Source organism: Oncorhynchus nerka, linkage group LG22, assembly GCF_034236695.1.
Source record: "Oncorhynchus nerka isolate Pitt River linkage group LG22, Oner_Uvic_2.0, whole genome shotgun sequence".
In the NCBI taxonomy this organism is placed as follows: Eukaryota; Metazoa; Chordata; class Actinopteri; order Salmoniformes; family Salmonidae; genus Oncorhynchus; species Oncorhynchus nerka.
Window position 1 is genome coordinate 75,082,621 of NC_088417.1, and position 20,796 is coordinate 75,103,416.

General features: G+C 40.8%; 2 protein-coding genes across 2 annotated transcripts; one reads left to right on the forward strand and one right to left on the reverse strand.

The window, feature by feature from the left end:
• The first annotated feature begins 4,066 nt into the window (after window positions 1-4,066).
• Window positions 4,067-13,225, forward strand: LOC115105732 (probable ribonuclease ZC3H12B). Its single transcript, XM_029628062.2, has 6 exons — window positions 4,067-4,486; window positions 6,784-7,580; window positions 7,722-7,861; window positions 8,231-8,465; window positions 8,551-8,657; window positions 8,755-13,225. The coding sequence occupies exons 1-6, from the start codon at window positions 4,289-4,291 to the stop codon at window positions 10,197-10,199; spliced, it is 2,922 nt and encodes a 973-aa protein (XP_029483922.1). The 5' UTR covers window positions 4,067-4,288; the 3' UTR covers window positions 10,200-13,225.
• A 368-nt stretch (window positions 13,226-13,593) lies between these two features.
• Window positions 13,594-19,235, reverse strand: las1l (LAS1 like ribosome biogenesis factor). The gene is given in 14 exon segments (XM_029628064.2): window positions 13,594-13,834; window positions 13,962-14,112; window positions 14,224-14,493; window positions 14,496-14,554; window positions 14,671-14,818; window positions 14,910-15,116; window positions 15,283-15,368; window positions 15,498-15,607; window positions 16,368-16,414; window positions 16,510-16,677; window positions 16,857-16,938; window positions 17,155-17,224; window positions 18,680-18,805; window positions 19,003-19,235. Coding segments are annotated over 14 exon segments (1,761 nt in total). The 5' UTR covers window positions 19,149-19,235; the 3' UTR covers window positions 13,594-13,743.
• Window positions 19,236-20,796: the final 1,561 nt, after the last annotated feature.

Consider the following 20,796-nt stretch of genomic DNA (forward strand, 5'->3'; position numbering starts at 1 on the left):
GTGGTAAGATAAACAGACTCATTATCACCACCCCAGTCGGCTCCAAGCTCTGACAAGCTTACTGTTTGCACAGTTTGTTTACTCTACCCTGTTGGTTGGGGGTTGAAGGATTAAATGACTAAATGTAATCAGTATTTCTTCTGCCTAGTATCTTACGCTATCCAGTTAGTATAATAATCAGACAGACCAGGCTTAGGCCTACATTGACATAGCCAGTCCATGAAACCCTAAACGGTTAACACAACCACCACAGTAAATTAGAACAATATTAAAGGGGCAATCTGCATTTAAAAGAATAACAACGCCTGTTCCCGCCAATACATATCTATGGATGCAAGAACTGACCATCCTAGAAATCAAAATTAAAGTTTTAACCATGTTTTGAGGCTTTATGGTGTTTGTTTACAATTACATTGTTAAAAAACCATTGAGTAAAACAAGGTCACTTTGCTACCATCTAGCAGAGACAGTACAGGTGCATCAAAGCCGTGACCGAAAGACTGAAAAACAGCTTCTATCTCCAGGCCATCAGACTGTTGAACAGCCATCACGCCATCTCCTGTAGTAAGTAAGATTTGTAAGCAGTACTTCTGTAGTAAGTAAGAGACAAAGATAGACTCACTCACACATAACACACAAACATGTATACCCATGTATATATAGACATTAAACACTGGACCGTTTATTTTAGATTTAGATTTTTTCACACTGCATTTTCATTTACTGTAATCTCATATGGCTCATTCAAATATCTACAACTGTACATTGTATTTTTGTTACACTGTTAATACTCACCGCATATTTATATACTGGATTCTTATTAATATACTGGATTATATACTGGATTCTCATTCATATACTGTATTCTTCCCATAGCTCATTCTTATACAACATTTTTGTTACAATGTTTATATACACCGCCTGTATTTATTTACCGGATTCTTTAACATAGCTCACTGTAATATACTGTATCTACTGCTGTACATATCATTCTTAGTATATATTTCTGGTGTATATACACAGCATGCATTTGGATTACTGATACAGTGTTATTTGGGTTGTTACTGGATTTGTCCTAACATTCCTGATTTTCTCTTTTTTTAGTATTGGATTATTATTATTTGTGTACTTGTTTTACATTTTTACTGCATTGTTAGGAGTTAGTAACACAAGCATTTAGCTGCACCCACTGTAACATCTGCTAAACTGTGTACGCTACCAATAACCTTTGATTGTAGGTTATATTAGGAGTTTTGATGGTGTATGACAGTTGAAGTAAGGTCATGAGGCACTTATAAGTTATATTCTTCAAGAATCAGAGGGTATATATCATTCATTTTAAAGATTGAAAGTCTACATTGTAGTATCAAACACATGCTTCCTCCCTCCCTCAACTCCTCACTTATTTTTGTTTGCACTGAATGCAGACCTCTCCATTTTCCTCCAACAACTTTTCAAAGAAATATGCAAGGTAACACATTACACCCAGACCTCACCTTACTATTTTGAATATCTAATTGAGTAAGGCTGGTTGAATCTGAATGAACATTAAAAAAAAAATCTCCAGTAGCCTATTAGCCCATATAGTATTGTCTCCTTATCCAAAAGTGCAGACAGGTCTTGGCCTGGGGCAGGCCTACATGAAATTAGCAAAGTAATGTATCAAGCCCCTCCCATATTAGGCACACAATAGGTGTGAGGGAGGGGGGCAGAGGATAAAACAGAAGTGAAATAGCCACATACTCACATTATGGTCACAGATCTGCCTTGCTTCACCACTTGACCATTGACTGCATAACATCACTTTTTCATTCATTGAATTGTTGTTGATATTTCATTGACCATTTTCTTCCCAATTGTGAGCATGTCATTGGGCTTTTGATTTGAACTTTTTGAAGCTCCAAACAGCTGTTTCACCAATTGGGTGTGAGGGTTTTTCCTGTCATACAAGATGCGTTTTTTAATTGCTTTATATTTATTTTTCTCTTTGATGCACAAACATATTGTGGCCAGCTCAGGAGAGTATTGCCATGGCTGGTCCGACTCTTACAAGATCTGGCACAAGGGCTTCCAGTGTCCAGAGCAGTATGACGGCCAGGATGCAAAGTACTGCTGTGGGACCTGTGCTCTCCGCTACTGTTGCACGGCTGTGGAGGCGAGGCTGGATCAGAGCTCCTGTGACCTGGAAGAATTTTTTGAATTTGAAAACGATAACACAATCAACATGACACCAACGGGTAAGATTTTGTGTCAACATTTTCTATTTTTGGTTTATTCAACATTTAAAATGTAATGGCTAAATGATCTCTCCCTTGGAAAGGTTAAAGCATTTATGTTAGAAATAAATAGCAGGCATAGTAATTTTGGTTCAATGTATACAATTCATCGATCGTGGTTTGTGGTTCAGCATTTACATTTTGTTCTATCTTTTTTTCCCTCCAGTACCCGCCTACTTGCCATTTGTGATAGTTGTGAGCACATTTCTGTCCTTTGTGCTACTTGGTACCATTGTGTCCATATGCTGCTGCCAGTGCCTAAAGCCAAAGGCACAGGATCGTCAAAATGCATCAGCACCCTTCCAGACCAGCCTGTTGGAATCTGGAGGGCCATCTCCAGAAAGCATGACTCCATCTCGCCAGTCTAGTTCCAGCTCAACAGGAAGATCAACATTGGCACCCCCAAGACAACCAACCACCTCCACTCCTGGCACTGATGTCAACGTAAACATGTATGTTGCGCCTTTGAATAATGGATACCCTGTTTCAAGCACACAGTCTAACCAGTGTGTGCGTCATCCGCAGCCCCCTGGTCCATTCTATCAGCCATATCTAAACTATGGGATGCCCCCAGAGCACACGTTGCTAATGGCTCCATTCTTAGATAACCGCTCAATGTACGGACACCAACTGGTCCATTCCATCCCTCAGACTCCAATGCACACAGAACAGTTGTACACAGGTGTCACAATATGAGGCGATTACTCTATGGACAACTTTTTGCCACATGACAGTCATTTTTTGAGTGCCCACTTGCCTTGTCTAAGAGTTATTTATGGAATGTTTATTATCCACTGATTTCAGTGTATATTTATCAGTGTAAATAAAATGTATTTTTAACTTTTTTTGTCTTAAGTCTTAACTCTGATCCTGTAATAAGGATTCCAAACAGTCTAAAATCCCACTGTACTATAGTGACTAATACATCATCCCATAGGCCTGTATTGTCAAAAGGAGCCCTACTCATGATATTGCAAAGTTAATCATATGCTATTTCGAAGACACTTTTTACGTATGGGTACCACGATAGAATGCTAAATCAATAGCCTTCCAATGTTTTGGGCTGCAAACAAGCTTTGTCTTCAGGATGGCCAGAAGATTTGGAGTTAAAGTCTTTTGTGATGTATCCCAGATGTTTTCAAAAGAGTGTACTTACTGGTGTGTGGGGAAAAACAGCGGGAGGGAAGGACAATGGACGGAGGTTGCAATCTCTGAATAAACCTAGGTAAAGAGGGGATTGTGGTAATCTCTTGAAAATGAGTTGGGGGAAGTGAAGGATAAGTACATAGGAGGGCACAGCTTGGGGTTCAGGGGATGCACACAGATAATCAACTACCTTATGACAGTCATTAGTGTTGAGGCTAAAAACAGTTTTACATAGGACATTGTGATACAGTAGCCTAGATAATAAGGAATGGGGGGTAGTATTTAGTAAGACATGCACATTTCAGTTCAACATGCACATTTCAAAAGATAACAGCCTGTAGATGGAATGCCCACCAAAACAAGAGTTATGATATTTGAGGCCATGTGAGTCTGCTAATACTTTTTAAAGTTTGCTGAAAATAAATAGCCAAATTGAATTTGCAGTTAAAACAGTCTGTGTTGATTAAAGTGGACTGGCTTTATGAGGTGGTAATTCCTTCTGCAAATTCCTTCTGCAGATAATCTAAAATATGATCCTCTATGCAGCGGGATTGCAAAAAGACGACCTGGAACGGCCCCAGAATGTTTATTTTTAGTTTAGCAGACATTGCACGGAATCGGCGTCAGAGGGCGTCCTACTTGTTGCTAAGAGACAGTATGTGGGAGGCTGTCAGAAATGATGAAGGGAGGGGATGATGAATGATATTTAAGCTAGCTGTAATGTTCGTGAATAGACTGTAATAGCTAGCTAGCTATATAACTTAAATACATCTACTTTACTACATTCTGAACAAAACATCACAGCTAAGCAATTCGTGAGACAGCTGAGTGCGTTGTATTCGTGAGTCGTTGATTTATCATAATAAATGGTTTTGGAGCTGGCAGTGCCCGCAAATGCAGGCCCATTGCTTCACCGCTCCATCCAGCACATTGAGCGTATTTTCCGGGTGAGGGTCAGCTACGGATCCGCTGAGTCAAACTGCGACAGCGCAAATGTCAGCACCAGCAATATAATCATAGTTCGTGTCGGAGAGGGCGAGGAAGATGACTGCACCAAGGCAAAAGTATGTAACTTTTCTGGGACGTTAACATATGCTTTGTGTTTAACAGCCTATCTATCTCTGGACTGGAGAGTAACGTTCGCTAGCTAGCAGGCTAATGTTTGCAGCTAACTAGTACTAACGAAGGTTAGCCTATTACGCTCATCTGTTATTGTAGTGGAGTTGGTAACGTCTGACTAGAGTTACATGTAACGTACTGTCCTTTTTGTTTTCAGTCTTATGTTGCTAACGTTAGCTAGCTAGTATACGTTAACTAACGTTACTGCTACATTCTTAGCTAACTAGCTAATAGTAGCTAACGTTAGCTACTTCGCAAACGTAGTTAGCTAGTGCTATACAACTTGTTTGAGTATTTTTTTTTCTCTGAATAGATGCCATTATTACAGTGCCAAAATTGACCTAAATGATGTGGTTCATTTCTGTTGGACGCTTTTCAGCTAATGTGTTAGCTAGCTAGTGTCTACAGGTCTCGATCTCATCTAGCCAACGACGTTAACGTTACCAGTAATGTATGGGAAATATGATCACAGGTATTTATTTCTTTGATATGATTGTGAGCTCTAGCTAGTAGTATTAACTAGCCCAGCTAGCTACCCTTTGCACGAATGTTTCTGAAACGTGATGCCAAATGTGCCAAATAAACTCGTAGGATCTTGCTATCTATCTAATCAGTATTAGCTCACCTTAGACACCAATGAATCCGTTCTAACGTTCATTCTGTAAGCAGCACCAGCTACGAACATTTCGCACTAATGTTGCAAACCTCATCATAGCTACTTAAATGACCCCTTATTTGACATCGTTTTGACTTATTTGACATCGTTTTGACTTACTCATGGTGTTGTGTGCTTTAGAGACCTCTATTACTGCAGCATATCTGTACTTTGCAGCTTCGCTGTGGGGCCTCAGCATCCATTTACGTTTCAGCTTGACCAACCATCTGGTGCTTCTGAAGGCACATGTTCCACTTGTTGCTATGAGACAGGGCTGCACAAGCCTGTGCATGTGCAGTGCTTTAGTCTTGTGGCCTTGCTGTGCCTCAGCCTGTTCTGTGGAGGGGGGAAAGGATGGGGCTTCTTTGCTGTTATGCCATGTAATGCCAGGAAATTCCAACACATCAGTATTGTTGTGTGGGGTAGCTACCAGGTTTCCTACATATACACAAATGTCTTTGTGTTGATGTTGTGAGGGCATCTGAAAATAATCTGCCACTTTTGTTATTGAATGTGCTCCGTCTCTTCCCAATAGGTTATTGTTCTTATCATGTATAGCCTAGCTATATTTGTTCTAAGGATCAAGTACTGTAGTTTCATTCCACCACTTTCTCAGGCCAGATCTACTCTATTATCTTATGTTTTCTATAGAGTCTTGACTCACTTTCTTTGATATGAGGTGGGGAAATAATTAGGCTCTCTAAGTAAGTAAGTCAATAAAACCTTTAGGCTCATCATAAGCATAAGGCTCATTATATTATTTTTACCCTTTGATAGAAGAACACCATAGAAAGACTACTAGAGATGGACATTTTCTGTTTTTATGTGATTATCAAACGTCTGTTTTTCCCTTAGCTTTGGCTCTTGACAATGTGGTGGTTAGGATACAATCTGTATAAAACTGGGGAAAATATGTAGCAATGTACTGAATTAATGCTTTTGTTGTGTTTGTTTCTTACATTGATTTATGCGCCTAATATTACTAGTGTTTTACATTGTAAATCTCATATTTTGAGGCATGCTACGTTAACCATGTTTGTCAGGCTGCCTAGAGAAAGATGGACTGTGTTCTGTTAGTCGTGACTGCTAAAAAGCAGTTAGCTGATGACAGGGCTGTGTTGCTAGGCAACCCATTTCATGGGCTGAGCCTCTTGAAGCACTAATGGAAGTAGCTCTCAATCTACTATCTGCAAGACCTGGGGAAGTACCGGTTTCAGGAGCACATGCAATCCGTTTCCATTTGTTTTAAAGCACTTGGGTCTGTATGCATATTTATTGTTTAAATGCTCATGTAATCTCATGCATCTCAGCCTTTACATTAAGTCAATGACAATGGATAAGATTTATATTTTATTTGAACAGGAACGGATACAATTAATTGACACATCAATTTATTGAAGAGTCTGGTGCATTGCACCATTCCAGTTTTTACATTTCATGGGGAGTTCAGGGACCTTAGATTTCCTCTGAGGCCATACTTAACATTTACACATGAATTAGACATGCATTTAATTTTGTACTTATAGACAGGGATGACATTTGGCCAGTTTGGTGATTTATTGACAATTACCCTTTGTTTTCCTCCAGGATTACATAGTGTCCTTAATTTCGCCAGCTCACCGAAAGAGGGAGCGGCTAACGTTGGCTTCACACATACAGCTGGCTGCGCTGAAGTCAGCCATCGAGTATGATTCTCAGGCTGTGGTGGAGGTGAGGGAGCATGTGGTGGACATCTCCGGTGGCGAGAGGAACGTGATGACGGCATGGTCGATGGTGGAGAAGATCAAAATGGAGAAACACCCATGCAGGGAAGAGGCCCCTGAGCTGACTGAGGCCCAGCAGCCCAGTGGGGAGTCTGAGGAGGGAAGCAGCTCAGAGAGCGAGTCCGAGGAGCAGCATCAGCTGCAGCTGAACAGCGGCGGCTGTAAGAGGAAAGAGCCCTTCAGTGCCACCAAGCCTCACCGGCAGCTCTGTCGCTCTCCATGCCTGGACCGGCCCAGCTTCTCCCAGAGCTGCACTCTACCAGAGCTCCGCATTGAAGACACCAAGGCCACTGCAGTGCTTAAACATGCCAGTGACAAGGAGTACCAAACCAAGATGGAGTTTGCCTTGAAGCTGGGATACTCAGGTGAACAGGTGGAGACCGTGCTGAACAAGTTAGGGGCTGCTGCCCTTATCAATGACATTCTGGCTGAGCTTGTAAGGCTTGGTAATAAAGGAGAACCGGAGGTTCAAGCCAGCAGTAACACCGGCACGTTCGTCTCCCGTGGAGGCCCCTGTGTCAAAGAGGCTGTCAGTCCAGAGGTGTCACTTGAAGATGATTCTGTGGATCCTTATGATAATCTCAGGCCTATCGTCATTGATGGATCGAATGTGGCGATGAGGTAAGTCTCTATTAGACGCACACAATCAAAACAAATCTCGCCTCATGCAGAATGTTCTGAGCCATCTGTTTTTTTTATGGCTGTAATTTAATTAGCTTTACAAGCAGACCTTTTACTAGATTTGGTTGTGTTGTTTTGTAGCCATGGAAACAAAGAGGTGTTCTCTTGCCTTGGTATCCAATTGGCTGTTGATTGGTTTTTGGAGAAAGGACACAAAGACATCACAGTGTTTGTTCCTGCCTGGAGGAAAGAGCAGTCGAGACCTGATGCCCCCATTACAGGTACTAAAGCTCTACTTCAATTAGCCACATTAGACAAGATGTTTTCTAAAAATGGTCTGTGTTGGGGGAGGGGTGGGGGGTATCTGTGTGTGTGTGCTTTTTTAATCAACATGTTTGGACATTGAGCTCCATTTTCCCCATGCAAAAAAGCACGACCCACAGTTTGAAAAATAACTAACATTTTAAGTATATAATTCTGAATGAACAGTAACATGAATTTTGGATAAATGTTTATCCACAATTAATTTGAGTTTGTTTTCAAATGCAATGCATATGAAAATGTCAATGTGAAACCACAGGTACATAGGCCTACATGTAACAATTTGTACACTGCTGTTCTTCACTAATTTAATGCTTTTCTTTTCACAGACCAAGACATTTTGCGGAAGCTAGAGAAAGAAAAGATCCTAGTGTTCACCCCATCTAGAAGAGTCCAAGGAAGGAGAGTGGTGTGCTATGATGATCGCTTCATAGTGAAGCTGGCCTGTGACTCTGATGGCATTATTGTGTCAAATGACAACTACAGGGACTTACAGAATGAGAAGCCAGAGTGGAAGAAGTTCATAGAGGAGCGACTGCTGATGTACTCATTTGTCAATGATAAGTAAGTCATCAGAGCCCTCAGCGACTTGGGTAGGAAGTATAATTAACTACAGAATGACTAAGCATATTCTCCTTTTATGTTTCAGATTCATGCCACCTGATGATCCTTTAGGAAGACATGGTCCAAGTTTAGAAAATTTCCTCCGCAAGCGTCCTGTTGTTCCAGAGCACAAAAAGCAACCCTGTCCATATGGTAGGTTGTCTCAACAAATTATGATTTTATTTTTGTGGTTGTACTGCTGATGTCAATATTGTTTAACTTGTGCTCTCTTTTATATCACCTTGAACAGGGAAAAAATGCACTTATGGACATAAGTGCAAGTACTATCACCCAGAGCGTGCAAACCAGCCTCAGCGGTCAGTGGCTGATGAACTGAGAGCGTTTGCCAAGTTGTCTGCTGTAAAGACAATGAGCGAGGGGGCCCTGGCCAAGTGTGGCACTGGACCCACCACAGCTAAGGGGGACAGTGGCTCTGAGGCTAAACGTGTGGCCCCCAAGCGCCAGTCTGATCCCAGCATCCGCTCAGTGGCCTGCGAGCCAGAGGAGAGACTGTCTGCTGTCCGTAAGCCTGAGGCAAATTCTGTGCCTTCCCTCGTGTCTGCCCTCAGTGTGCCCACCATGCAGCCTGCTAAGAGCCACGGGGCTGGTGCCTTGAACACTCGATCAGCCAGCAGCCCAGTACCCGGCTCCCTCCAGTTCACCCACAGCTCCCTGGAACACATGTCTAGTGTACAGTACCCACACCCACCCATCCTAGTCACCAACAGCCATGGTGCTTCTGTCACTTACAGTGAACAGTTTCCTAAATATGATTCTGTGAGCACAGACCACGGATACTACTCTATGCTTAGTGATTTTTCTAACATGAGCATGAGCAGCATGCACAACGTGGACAGCTTCTGTAGCATGGAGCATGAGCATGGGATTTATCAGCGAAATCCCAGCCAGCATTGCCCTGAGCCCTGCCTCAGCCACTCGAACAGTGACTCCTTCTCCTCTTATGGGGAATTATACATGAGCTCAGTGGACAGTAGCCTGGATGAGAGCATAAAGGGGCAGCAGTCTCCTGCACAGAGCAGACTCCAGGCCTTCTCCCATGGGGGGTTCCACCACGAGGCCCTGACCCGAGTGCAGAGCTATGGCCCTGAGCAGCCTAAGCAGGGTCCAAGCAGGAAGCAGTCCATATCCCACCTGGCACCGCATGTCCAGCACCCTGCTGTTGGGGCCAGGTCCAGCTGCCCAGGGGACTACCCCTTACCTCAGAATGTCCTCCCGTCACAGTCCTCACAACCGGGACGCTCCCTGGGCATGACACGCATGGACAGCATCTCAGACTCCAGGCTGTACGAGAGTAACCCCATGAGGCAGCGGAGACCCCCACTGTGCCGCGAGCAGCATGCCAGCTGGGACCCGCTGCCCTGCGGCAGTGAATCCTATGGATACCACTCGTACCCCCTGAGTAACAGCCTGATGCAGCCGTGTTGTGAGCGGGTGATGGTCCGCAGCATGCCTGACAAGATGGAGCAGATCTGGAGGTCTCCGTGGGAGAACCCGCCTCAAGCCGAGCACCAGGAGCGCCATGTCATCCCAGAGCACCAGTACCAAACATACCGCAACCTCTGCAACATCTTCCCCGCTTTCGTGGTGCACTCTGTCATGGAGAAAAACCCTCATCTAACGGACCCACAACAACTCGCTGCTGTCATTGTCACGAAGCTGAGGTCTTGCCATTAAGTGTTTTTATTTTATTTTTTAAGCTACAATTGTCTGAATAGTATTAGTATTCTATATTTGAAGTTATTTGATTGTCATCAAAACAATTTCTCCTCATGAAATTCAGAAACCCAAAATCATTATAATCAAATGTAAGGGAAACTTTGACTGATGGTAAGATTATGTATTTGAATTTAAACGTAGTCCTCTATCATTTGATACAGTGAGGAATTAGTTCACTATACCTAGATAATATTGTGCATATCTGACACTGATGTAAATACTATGTGACTTTGTTGTTTATTGTGCAATGATTTGTGGTAAAAGACAGAGGGAAGTGAGTGCAACCATACCTCAGAGCATGAACTTTTACATTTTAATGGCCTTATATCTGAATGACCTCACTTCTCCAGTCATTGTTTAATGGATTTCAATGAATATCCTTATGTTGTTGAGGTCAGTCTCTTTTGCTTTTTAAATGTTAAGCACTGTAAGTATTTAGAATGATATATATATATATATATATATTTTCTCAATCTCACTTTACAAAGCTACTATTTTGGTAGAACTTGTGAGTGCACGTATATAAGCAAGCCAAACTAGAACTGGGAAAGATCAGACTTAAAACACCTGTGCTCATATGACACATGAAAGCCATTTCAAAGCTGCTGAAATAATGCCAAAAAGATAGATAATTGACCTTGTCATTATAAAGCAATTATAGTTTTGACGCAGACAATTGATTGGATAGTAGTGTAACATCACACCAGTGTTGTAAGCCTTTCCTATGGTATATTGTATGGCTTGCTGTGTTGATTAGTTACATTAATGTAACTGTGTTACATGAACATTATTGGAATCATTTTGAGCATGTGTATATATCATTGGGAACTGGCATGTGACTTAATGGTACTTCCATTGTGTCTAACATGACTTATTTGTAATTACTAAGGAACTGGTGAAGTCTCTTTGGCAAAATGCTTTAAAGAAAAGCATCCATTTCCTTATTAATGCTGAGAGACAACCCATATAAATGAACACATGTAAAGAAAACAAAAAAACATTTCTGAATGTTATTTGCCCAAAAGAATTTTGGGGCTTTGTTGACTTTTGTTTTTTCATGAACTAAGAGCAGGCCATGTTGGGCCTGTTGTCTCTTCATGAGAAGGTGTGACACACTGCCTAAATGTTTCTTCCTGTGAAACACTCAGAAAGCGAGGCTGCCGTCAGGGTTGTTTCTGGCATTTGGCTTACAGTTTGCGTGCCTACCTTTTCCCCTCACTACTTTCCATCACGTTTGAAAGGTTTCATATGATGTGAAATATGTTGGTTATAATATTATTTCTAAAGACTTATGGAATTGTTTCTTTTCTCAGTGAGTAAAATATGATCTGGAATCAAGGTCTTGGGCCATATCTAATACACGTTCATATTTTGTTTATTTTTGACATGACGTGCATGTTTCATATTTTTGATGGGAGTAGAAGAGGTCCCCCCCCCCCCATTTTGAAGTGCCGCAAACAACAAAGCCTAAAATGTCTAGAAATGACCTTTGTTTGTTGATACAAATTGTATCTATTTCTTGATTGTAAAATATATTTATGAAATGTACAGTATCATTAAAAGTTTTATTTAAGGAAAAAAAATACAATGCCATAATGTTTGTGACACTGTGTGTCACTGGGAGTAGCCCATTGGTATGTACTTTTTCTTACTGGGCACAGTAGTTTATTTACAGGGACACTTACGTGCTACATGGAAGTGCATAGATACCCTGTGTGCAGATGTAAGCATCGTGTCCTTTCTCTGTGTATGTATTAATACTGAAATGACCACTCATTGTACAGTTTCAATGCGCTATTTAACTTGTTGCATCAATGTTTTTTTGCTGTGTTGTAACCCAAGCAGCTTGGTAAAAAATGTGACCCCTCTCTAACTTTTTTTTATCCATATCTGCTCTATTCCTGTGTTGATACCATCTATATTTAAATGTATTGACATATTGAAAAACATGCCAAAACTGGTTAACTTTTAATTGCTGCACAGAAAACTGAATAGGTTGCAATGTCAGTCATATATGCTTGGGTTACGACACCTAGGGGGTTATTTATTAAATAAATACTTTTAAAAAAATAATTTGACCCCATAATACTATATTCAACTCTTAGGCTACTGCCACAGTAAAGTCGAGTGTCGGTATGATTTAGTATTTATGAGACCGCGTCAATTACCTCTGGTTGGACATGGGTAAAACCCATGGAAAAATATTTGATGGATAACCCCCTTTTTTGGTGACAAGATTATAACTATTGATTTGTGGTTTACTTTAGAAATCTGTGACTCTCACCAGAGGCACTTGATCTAGCCTTAAGTATTTTAAAGCATGTGAGAGTATATTGGTTTAAATTCTATTGTTTCAAATGAGAAATTATATTTTTGCTGTGAGCCTTTGTAATTACATTTGAATTTACAAGATAGGCTTGTTTGTGATGACTGACTGATTTCAGTCTGATATTGGTGGTCTGAGCAACTTGCAGTTGATTTTGTTGGAATTGAACACAGCAGGTAGATGTTTGAAAAACTACAGAAATTTCCAATGTGTAGATTAACCTTGAATTGTGTTCTAAATATATCAGCTTACCTGAAATGGTAAATTCTCATACACCCACAATATAAATTCTCAGGTACTATGAGATTTACAACAAAAACAATATTGCTGTGTGCTATTATGAATGATAAATGCGCTTACCAAGTCATTTGTGAATTAGTGCAGCTCTCATGTCCTAAAGTTACATTGAACTGTCTTGTATTGTGGTTTTGCAATGTAAAAGGGTTATAAGAGTGAGTTGACAACTAGGCCGTGTGCTATGAGCTGCAGTAGTTTGTTCTATTCCATGTTGAATTAAATGCATTGCTTTTAAAATTGTTTTAAGTGACAAAACAATTACCAAAAGACAAAACTAACTCTTTGGGTCTGTTGGCTCAAACAAAATGTAAGTCTCAATGACGAAGTGTTTGTTTCCTCAAATAAAGCAAGACTATGTTTATACAGTGTTCTTTTGTTGGCCGTGTCAAGTGTTCTCGGAATGTCCAACGGAATTTTGATATTCTATAGCAGTTCCCCATCCAAGGGCCAGCAGAGTGGTTCAGATGGCTGCTGAAACTAGTCACCTTTGTTATAAGAACTTGTAAGTAAGCAATTAAATGGTACTGTGTCCTGTGCATGTGACAAACTTTGATTTGATTTATTTGTGCCACACACTGATTTCCAGAACACTGTTCTGACTGACTAAATTCATAAGAATTTGCCAATTGTAATTGACATTAGTGGCATAACAGGGATTCATGAACCTTGTTTGCAAGTAAGATGGAATTTAATATTTAAAATCAAAAGAACGTAATACAATGTCTTGGGTAGTCTTTAAGTACTTTTATTTGCCACGTGCCTTTGCTGGAAAAAAACAATAAATGCTTTTGGCATGTCAGAGTAGAAACAATGCAATGCGTTTGCAGATGAAGATCAATGACAGTGAAGGCCTTTATTTTACAGTATTGGCATATTTGTTTAAAACAGTTGCAGGCCAGCTTTCAATTTGCTGATGTCATTGTGTGTCCAGAGAAGCCCATCCGTGGTGACTCTGTGTGGCATTGAGACACTGGAGAGATTAAGAGAAACATTACTGATCAGCTAAGTACAATTGCTTAGTGATGGTTGATCTGACTTACTCATACTTTTATTTCTATGGGTGCCTACAGATATATAGTAAACATTTTGTTTCTTACCCTGCATGCGCATTGTGCTGAGTGGCATTCTCCATTTCCACCTGCTGGTCAAACACCATAATGGTAGAGAAGTTATCTACCATTAGGCAGGAAGGGTCCTCTGACTGGCCTGGAACTTTCCCAAGAGGATAATTCTTCCACTGGACTTTGTCTAGACAGGTGAGAAAACAAACCTATTTAGATCAAATGTAATATTCTAATGAAATATTGTGGAATCAGATCAGATTCATGTTCTGCAAATTGGCATGACAACTGAACTGACCTGTGCAAACTTGCCAGGGAGAACCCCTGAGTTCCGCGGCCCTCTCGGCCAGGACATCTGGGCTCAGGTGCTCTTGGAAGTCCTCGGTCCTCTCTGGCAGGGCCTTGCGTGAGTCAGACACGATTCCTGGGTGCATCATGTAGACCTGGCATCTGGACTGCACCCGCAACCTCTCATGCAGGCTCTCCAGGGTGTAGATACCGCTAGGCTGGCCTGAATGCTCCATGGGAGGATCACACCCCGAGTCTGCCCCCTGAGTGTAGATACTGCTAGTCTGAGTAGCTTCTGTCGGGTGTCCAAGGGCATCGGATGTTCCATGTCCTCCAGGATCCTAAAAGTTCAAACAGTAAGTCATTTTCAAACATAATGACAAATTATATTTCATAAGCTGGTACAACACAGTAGAGAACACAGTAAGTGATGTATGTACATTATGAAGTCACTTACTGCTGGAGCAGGTGAGGCGTGGCCACGCAGGGAGCATTCAGACATGCTGCAAGGAGTTGCTGCCACCTCAGCTGGATGCGTTTCATAAAGATCTTGTCCTTCAGTCTGGATTTCCTCTGGATTTTCGATTCATAATGGTATTCATTCTCTGTAGAAACAAAATTAATCCACATCAGTAAATCCAGCACAGTTTTGTATTTACATAGTTATTTTGTTATTGGGGTAGAAAATGATCATACTGTTGGAGTTGCAGAGGATGACCTCAGAAATCCACCCAGCGATGTAGAAGGATCTGTGTTTCTGGTTGTCTTCAGAGAGCTGCTGCAGCTCCACAAACAGTTTCTCCAGGAGGAGATGAATGAAGAGCTGAGAGTTGAGATCCTTCAGGAGGGGCAGCCAGAAACGCAGGACAACTCGAGGAAGGTGGGGAGCAGTGGGGTCTGCATCTTCAAAAACAAAGGCATTCTAGTCACTCAGGTAAGTGTGTATGGCTTACAGTATTTAACATGTTCCCAGTCTTACAACATCTGTAAATAAAATCAACATGGGATTTACACACAGATTTATTTTAAGAAATGTATTGGGAGAAAATCTACCTAATCCCAGTCTTACCTGAGTTGTCGACACTAAGTGACACCAGTTGTTCAATGGTTGGAACCATGAATCCATCCTCAATCAATGCATCTATTAGTATTTCACTATATGGGAAAAAGAACAATGAGAGCCCGGAGCTTTGCTTTTTAAATTACGTTATTCTTGTAGAATACAATCTGATGCAGTTTGTGGATTTGACAATCACTGCAATACCAATAAATGTGTTAACTGACCTAGACTCTAGTGCAAAGTGCTTGATCTGGGCAAGGATCCAGCTCATGTCTGCAGAGGGTTCTGGCCACAAGCTCGCCTGTTTGTCCTCCTCTAGAAATCCTTCAAACGTCTAAACAAAAGAAAAGAGTAATGACCACCCAACCACTATAAACATTTCTGGCAGTAGAGAAAACCCAATCACTCAAGAGTGATGTCAATAACAAAATGCCTATCTTGAGAGGCCCTCATTTATAGATGGAAGAGGAAATGCTGTGCAGACTAGAGAACAGACGTCTTCACCCTCTAATATAGTGGGTTGAGTTGAGTGGGTAAGTCTCACAATCATAGGAAAATTATTACGTGGTTATGAATTGTGATTAAATATTTTGAGGACTTCCCACAACCATATCAAATCAAATTTATTTATATAGCCCTTCGTACATCAGCTGATATCTCAAAGTGCTGTACAGAAACCCAGCCTAAAACCCCAAACAGCAAGCAATGCAGGTGTAGAAGCACGGTGGCTAGGAAAAACTCCCTAGAAAGGCCAAAACCTAGGAAGAAACCTAGAGAGGAACCAGGCTATGTGGGGTGGCCAGTCCTCTTCTGGCTGTGCCGGGTGGAGATTATAACAGAACATGGCCAAGATGTTCAAATGTTCATAAATGACCAGCATGGTCGAATAATAATAAGGCAGAACAGTTGAAACTGGAGCTGGAGAAAATATCGTCCTTGATGTTGATTATGCATGATTCACATGATTCACATTTCACATACATTTGACGTACATGGCATACAGTGCAAATAAACCTAACAATCCTGCTGTTAAGGGATTTCACAAATCAATACAAAAATGTAACAGGCAAAGGGTAATGCGGGGGTGTAAATACCTGAAACTGCTCTTTTTCAAAAGATATCAATAACTCTCGTGCCTTCTCTGAAAAGAGAGGGAAAAAAGCTGTTTTAAATACCCTTTGAAAATGTAACTGGGTAATAAGCAGCATCTAAAGTGTTCAAATGTTTCCAACTTACTGTAGGATTCAATTTCTTTTTGTCTGGTGATGAGCTCATCCTCCTGCCTCTGAAGCTCATCTTCTCCATCCTCCCCCTCTGACTGGGACTCCCAGTTCTCAGCCAGCCCACTGCCCAGCTGCCTGGACCAGTACTCCTGCTGAAGCCACTCCAGCACAAACTTACAACCTGCAACATAGAAAAGACATCAACACAACTAAGAGTAAGATCACTGCAGAAAGTCCAAAGTCACAATGGAAAGTAGGAATGATATCATATTGTTATTGAGGATGATGAGGATAAAAACCCATGGTCTCTGAGATTATGAAATTCTTAAGAGAAAAATTCATCTGTTCCTTCATGCTCACCTTTGCGACACCATTTCAAGGTAGGGAGCTTGCGGTGGGTAATGTCATGTCTGAGGTTTACAATCCACTCAGGGATCTTCAACTGTTAAAAAAGCCATTAGAATAAAAACATGTTTAAAAACGTATTTATTATTCCATCACCTGTATAGTGAGGTCCCCCAGATGACATGATAATTTCATGAGTAGTGAGCAGAGGAAAATGTAATATTAGATTTATTAATCATGATGCAAGAATTACATATATTTACTCACATTATATTACATATATTACTCACATTATATTACATATATTACTCACATTGCTGGCTAGCCTTCTGAGGGGACGAGCAATTTTCCCCTGCTGACGCTCTGTAATTAAGTTGACAAACCTATTGAGAAAAATATCAAGCCAATAGAGGAATCAATAAAACACGTTTTTTAAATTATATACAGTACCAGTCAAAAGTTTGGACACCTACTCATTCAAGGGTTTTTCTTTATTTGGACTATTTTCTACATTGTAGAATAATAGTGAAGACATACACTATGAAATAATATATGGAATCATGTAACCAAAAAAAAGTGTTAAAACAAGATTCTTCAAAGTAGCCACCCTTTGCCTTTGACAGCTTTGCACACGCTTGGCATTCTCTCAACCAGCTTCACGAGGTAGTCAACTGGAATGCATTTCAATTAACAGGTGTGCCTTGAATTTCTTTCCTCAATGCGTTTGAGGGAAACAGTTATGTTGAGACAAGGTAAGGGTGGTATACAGAAGATAGCCGTATTTGGTAAAAGACCAAGTCCATATTATGGCAAGAACTGCTCAAATAAGCAAAGAAAAATGACAGTCCATCATTACTTTAAGGCATGAAGGTCAGTCAATCCGGAAAATTAAGAACTTTTAAAGTTTCAAGTGCAGTCGCAAAAACAATCAAGTGCTATATGAAAATGGTTCTCATGACTGCCACAGGAAAGGAATACCCAGAGTTACCTCTACTGCAGAGGATATTCATTAGAGTTAACTGCACCTCAGATTGCAGACCAAATAAATGATTCACATAGTTCAAGTAACAGACATCTCAACATCAGCTGTTCAGAGGAGACTGCGTGAATCAGGCCTTTATGGTCGAATAGCTGCAAAAGAAACCACTACTAAAGAACACCAATAAGAATAAGAGACTTGGTTGGGCCAAGAAACACGAGCAATGGTGAACCGGTGAAAAGTCCAAATTTGAGATTTTTGGTTCCAACCGCCGTGTCTTTGTGAGACTGTAGGTGAACCACAGAATTCTGCAGCGATATGCCATCCCATCTGGTTTGTACTTACTAGGACAATGACCCAACACACATCCAGGCTACGTAAGGGCTATTTGACCAAGAAGGAGAGTGATGGAGTGCTGCAACCCAATTGAGATGGTTTGGGATGAGTTGGACCGCAGAGTGAAGGAAAAGCAGCCAACAAGTGCTCAGCATTTGTGGGAACTCCTTCAAGACTGTTGGAAAAGCATTCCTCATGAAGCTGGTTGAGAAAATGCCAAGAGTGTGCAAAGCTGTCATCAAGGCAAAGGTTTTAAGAATCTAAAATCTATTTTGATTTGTTTAAACACTTTTTTTGGTTACCACAATTCCATGTGTGTTATTTCATAGTTGATGTCTTCACTATTATTCTACAATGTAGAACATAGTAAAAATAAAAACCCTGGAATGAGTAGGTGTCCAACTGTTGACTGGCACTGTATATACACACATCATTGATTGCAACAGTATGTAGCCACGTGAGAAAATGTAACAATGGACCGGACTTGTATGAGCACATTTAAACATTAAAAAGCGATTTCAACCTCATGAGTGCTGTCCCATAAAGCAAGACCAGGTCGTCAGCGTCAAGTTTTCCTGATCTGTCAAGTATTTGACATCTGACCAGGTCTGCTGTGCTTTCTACAGCGATGGGAGTGTTGTGGGCAAATCTGAAAAAAAAATAATCAAATGTGATCATATTTTTCATCTAGGAACGGCTTTGTCCACTAGAAAACAGCAGTGGTGGGATGAACTAACGTTAGCTACAAGCTAAGCTAACCAACTATTCTTCAATTATCTAGCTAACAAAATAGTAATTATGCAACAGGAAAACATTATCTGAAGATCAAATACGTGTATGCCTTACCTGCCCTTCCACGCCGATATTCGGTGTAATGCATACTTTTGTAAAGCACAATCCTTTGAGTACAGATACTCGAGCACCTGGTCCCATTCTGCTTTGTTGATCCATGCAACTACATGGCCCTTTTTCTCTGTTGTTTTTTTCTTCATATTTACCACCTAAAGAAACGACAGAAAGACAATTAGAGACAAACCGTTTTTACCTACTTAGTTTAGCTCTAATGCAAAACATGTAGCTAGCTAGGCTAACCAAAATGGGATGTTCCTATGCTAACCTGCCAACATCATCCACAGACTAGAGTGGGGTCGGTTAAATGCAACAGCAAGAAACCGATACCGCGCAGAAATGTTCCGCTATTGCACCCGCCAAATTATAATGCCATAAATAGAAAAAAACAACGAAATAATAAGCAAATATAACAGTTAACATCTAGTCTGCCATTCAATCATACAATTATAGTGTGCAATGTATTGGCATAGGTGTTGCGCATGAATGTAGGCTAAAGCCTTCCCTCTTGTAGGCCCGCGGATAAAATAAAAACAAAAACTAACATTTTGTTTGGAACTCAGTTGGGGTCTCTACTTACTGATGAGAGTTAGAATAGTAGAATACACAAAGTGCAATTTCGAAATTTGGTTGTGCATCAGAAGTTTTTCCTCTCAAGTCAGTCACTGACAGTCACTCAATTAGATAGCTGGCTATAGGCATTTACCTATCTAAACGTGTAGTAATCATGGTCAAATTACCGACCAGGGGGCTCTCGTTGATTTCGTTTGTCACTCACTCAGATCCATATTAAAAACGGCAAACATGTCTCTCCAACCTATGGCAAAATTACTAGAATTGCATGGAATTAGTTATACAATTGCAAAATCTTCCCTCTGCCTCGTGGCAATATGTGTAGAATTACAGCATATTTTATTTAAAACTGCAACATGTTTTCTACGCCCTATGGCAAAATGTGTAGAATTGCAGGAAATGAACTCTAAAACGATGTCAAGAGGGCGGCTAAAATTTTGTTTAGGGCCCCCAAAATCCTCGAGCCGGCTCGTGCGTATGTATGCAGACCCTCGAGTCACTGCAGCCCCTTGAGTTCAGATTTGTTATGGCCCCACTCCCATAAAAGATGCCCATCCCTGGCCAAACTTATTGTGAATTATAACTTATATTTATGGACAGGAAATCAAATATATTGTAAGCTACTGTAATGAAACAGGCAGGGACCAGGTCTCGAACCTCCGCGCTTATAAACCCAGGGTCGTTACACTACTTTAGCTTACTGGTATCGAAATGTGGCTTATATTTGTATGCATCGTGACAGGCCTTTATAGTGGACCTTGGCCTATCCCATTTCTGTAATTATTTCAGTAGCTGTCTATATACAGGTACATATATAGGTTGTCCATGGGTCAGGGGAAGTGGAATGAGGCTATTTCTGTCTGGATTCCTTTTGAATGGATATCAATGATGCATTTGCGTACACAAAATGCACATCATATGAAATGGTGATTATTGTATTGATTGGAAGTTGTGTCATATGGGGGTGTCAGACCGTGTCATTAGAAAAAACTCGTCTGAGGTTCAATAATTGATTGGAAAAATAAATCTGCTTTATATTTATTCGATCCATTAGCCTATAAAATATAGTTCTGACTAGGTGTTTGTTGAAAATAATATGCAATGGCAAAATTTTTTTATCAAATATGCCTAACCACCCTATCCGGTGCGTCTGTCCCAAACAGTGTGTTACCCTCAAAATGGTATTATATCTTAGATTGAAAAACTGGAGTAAAATCA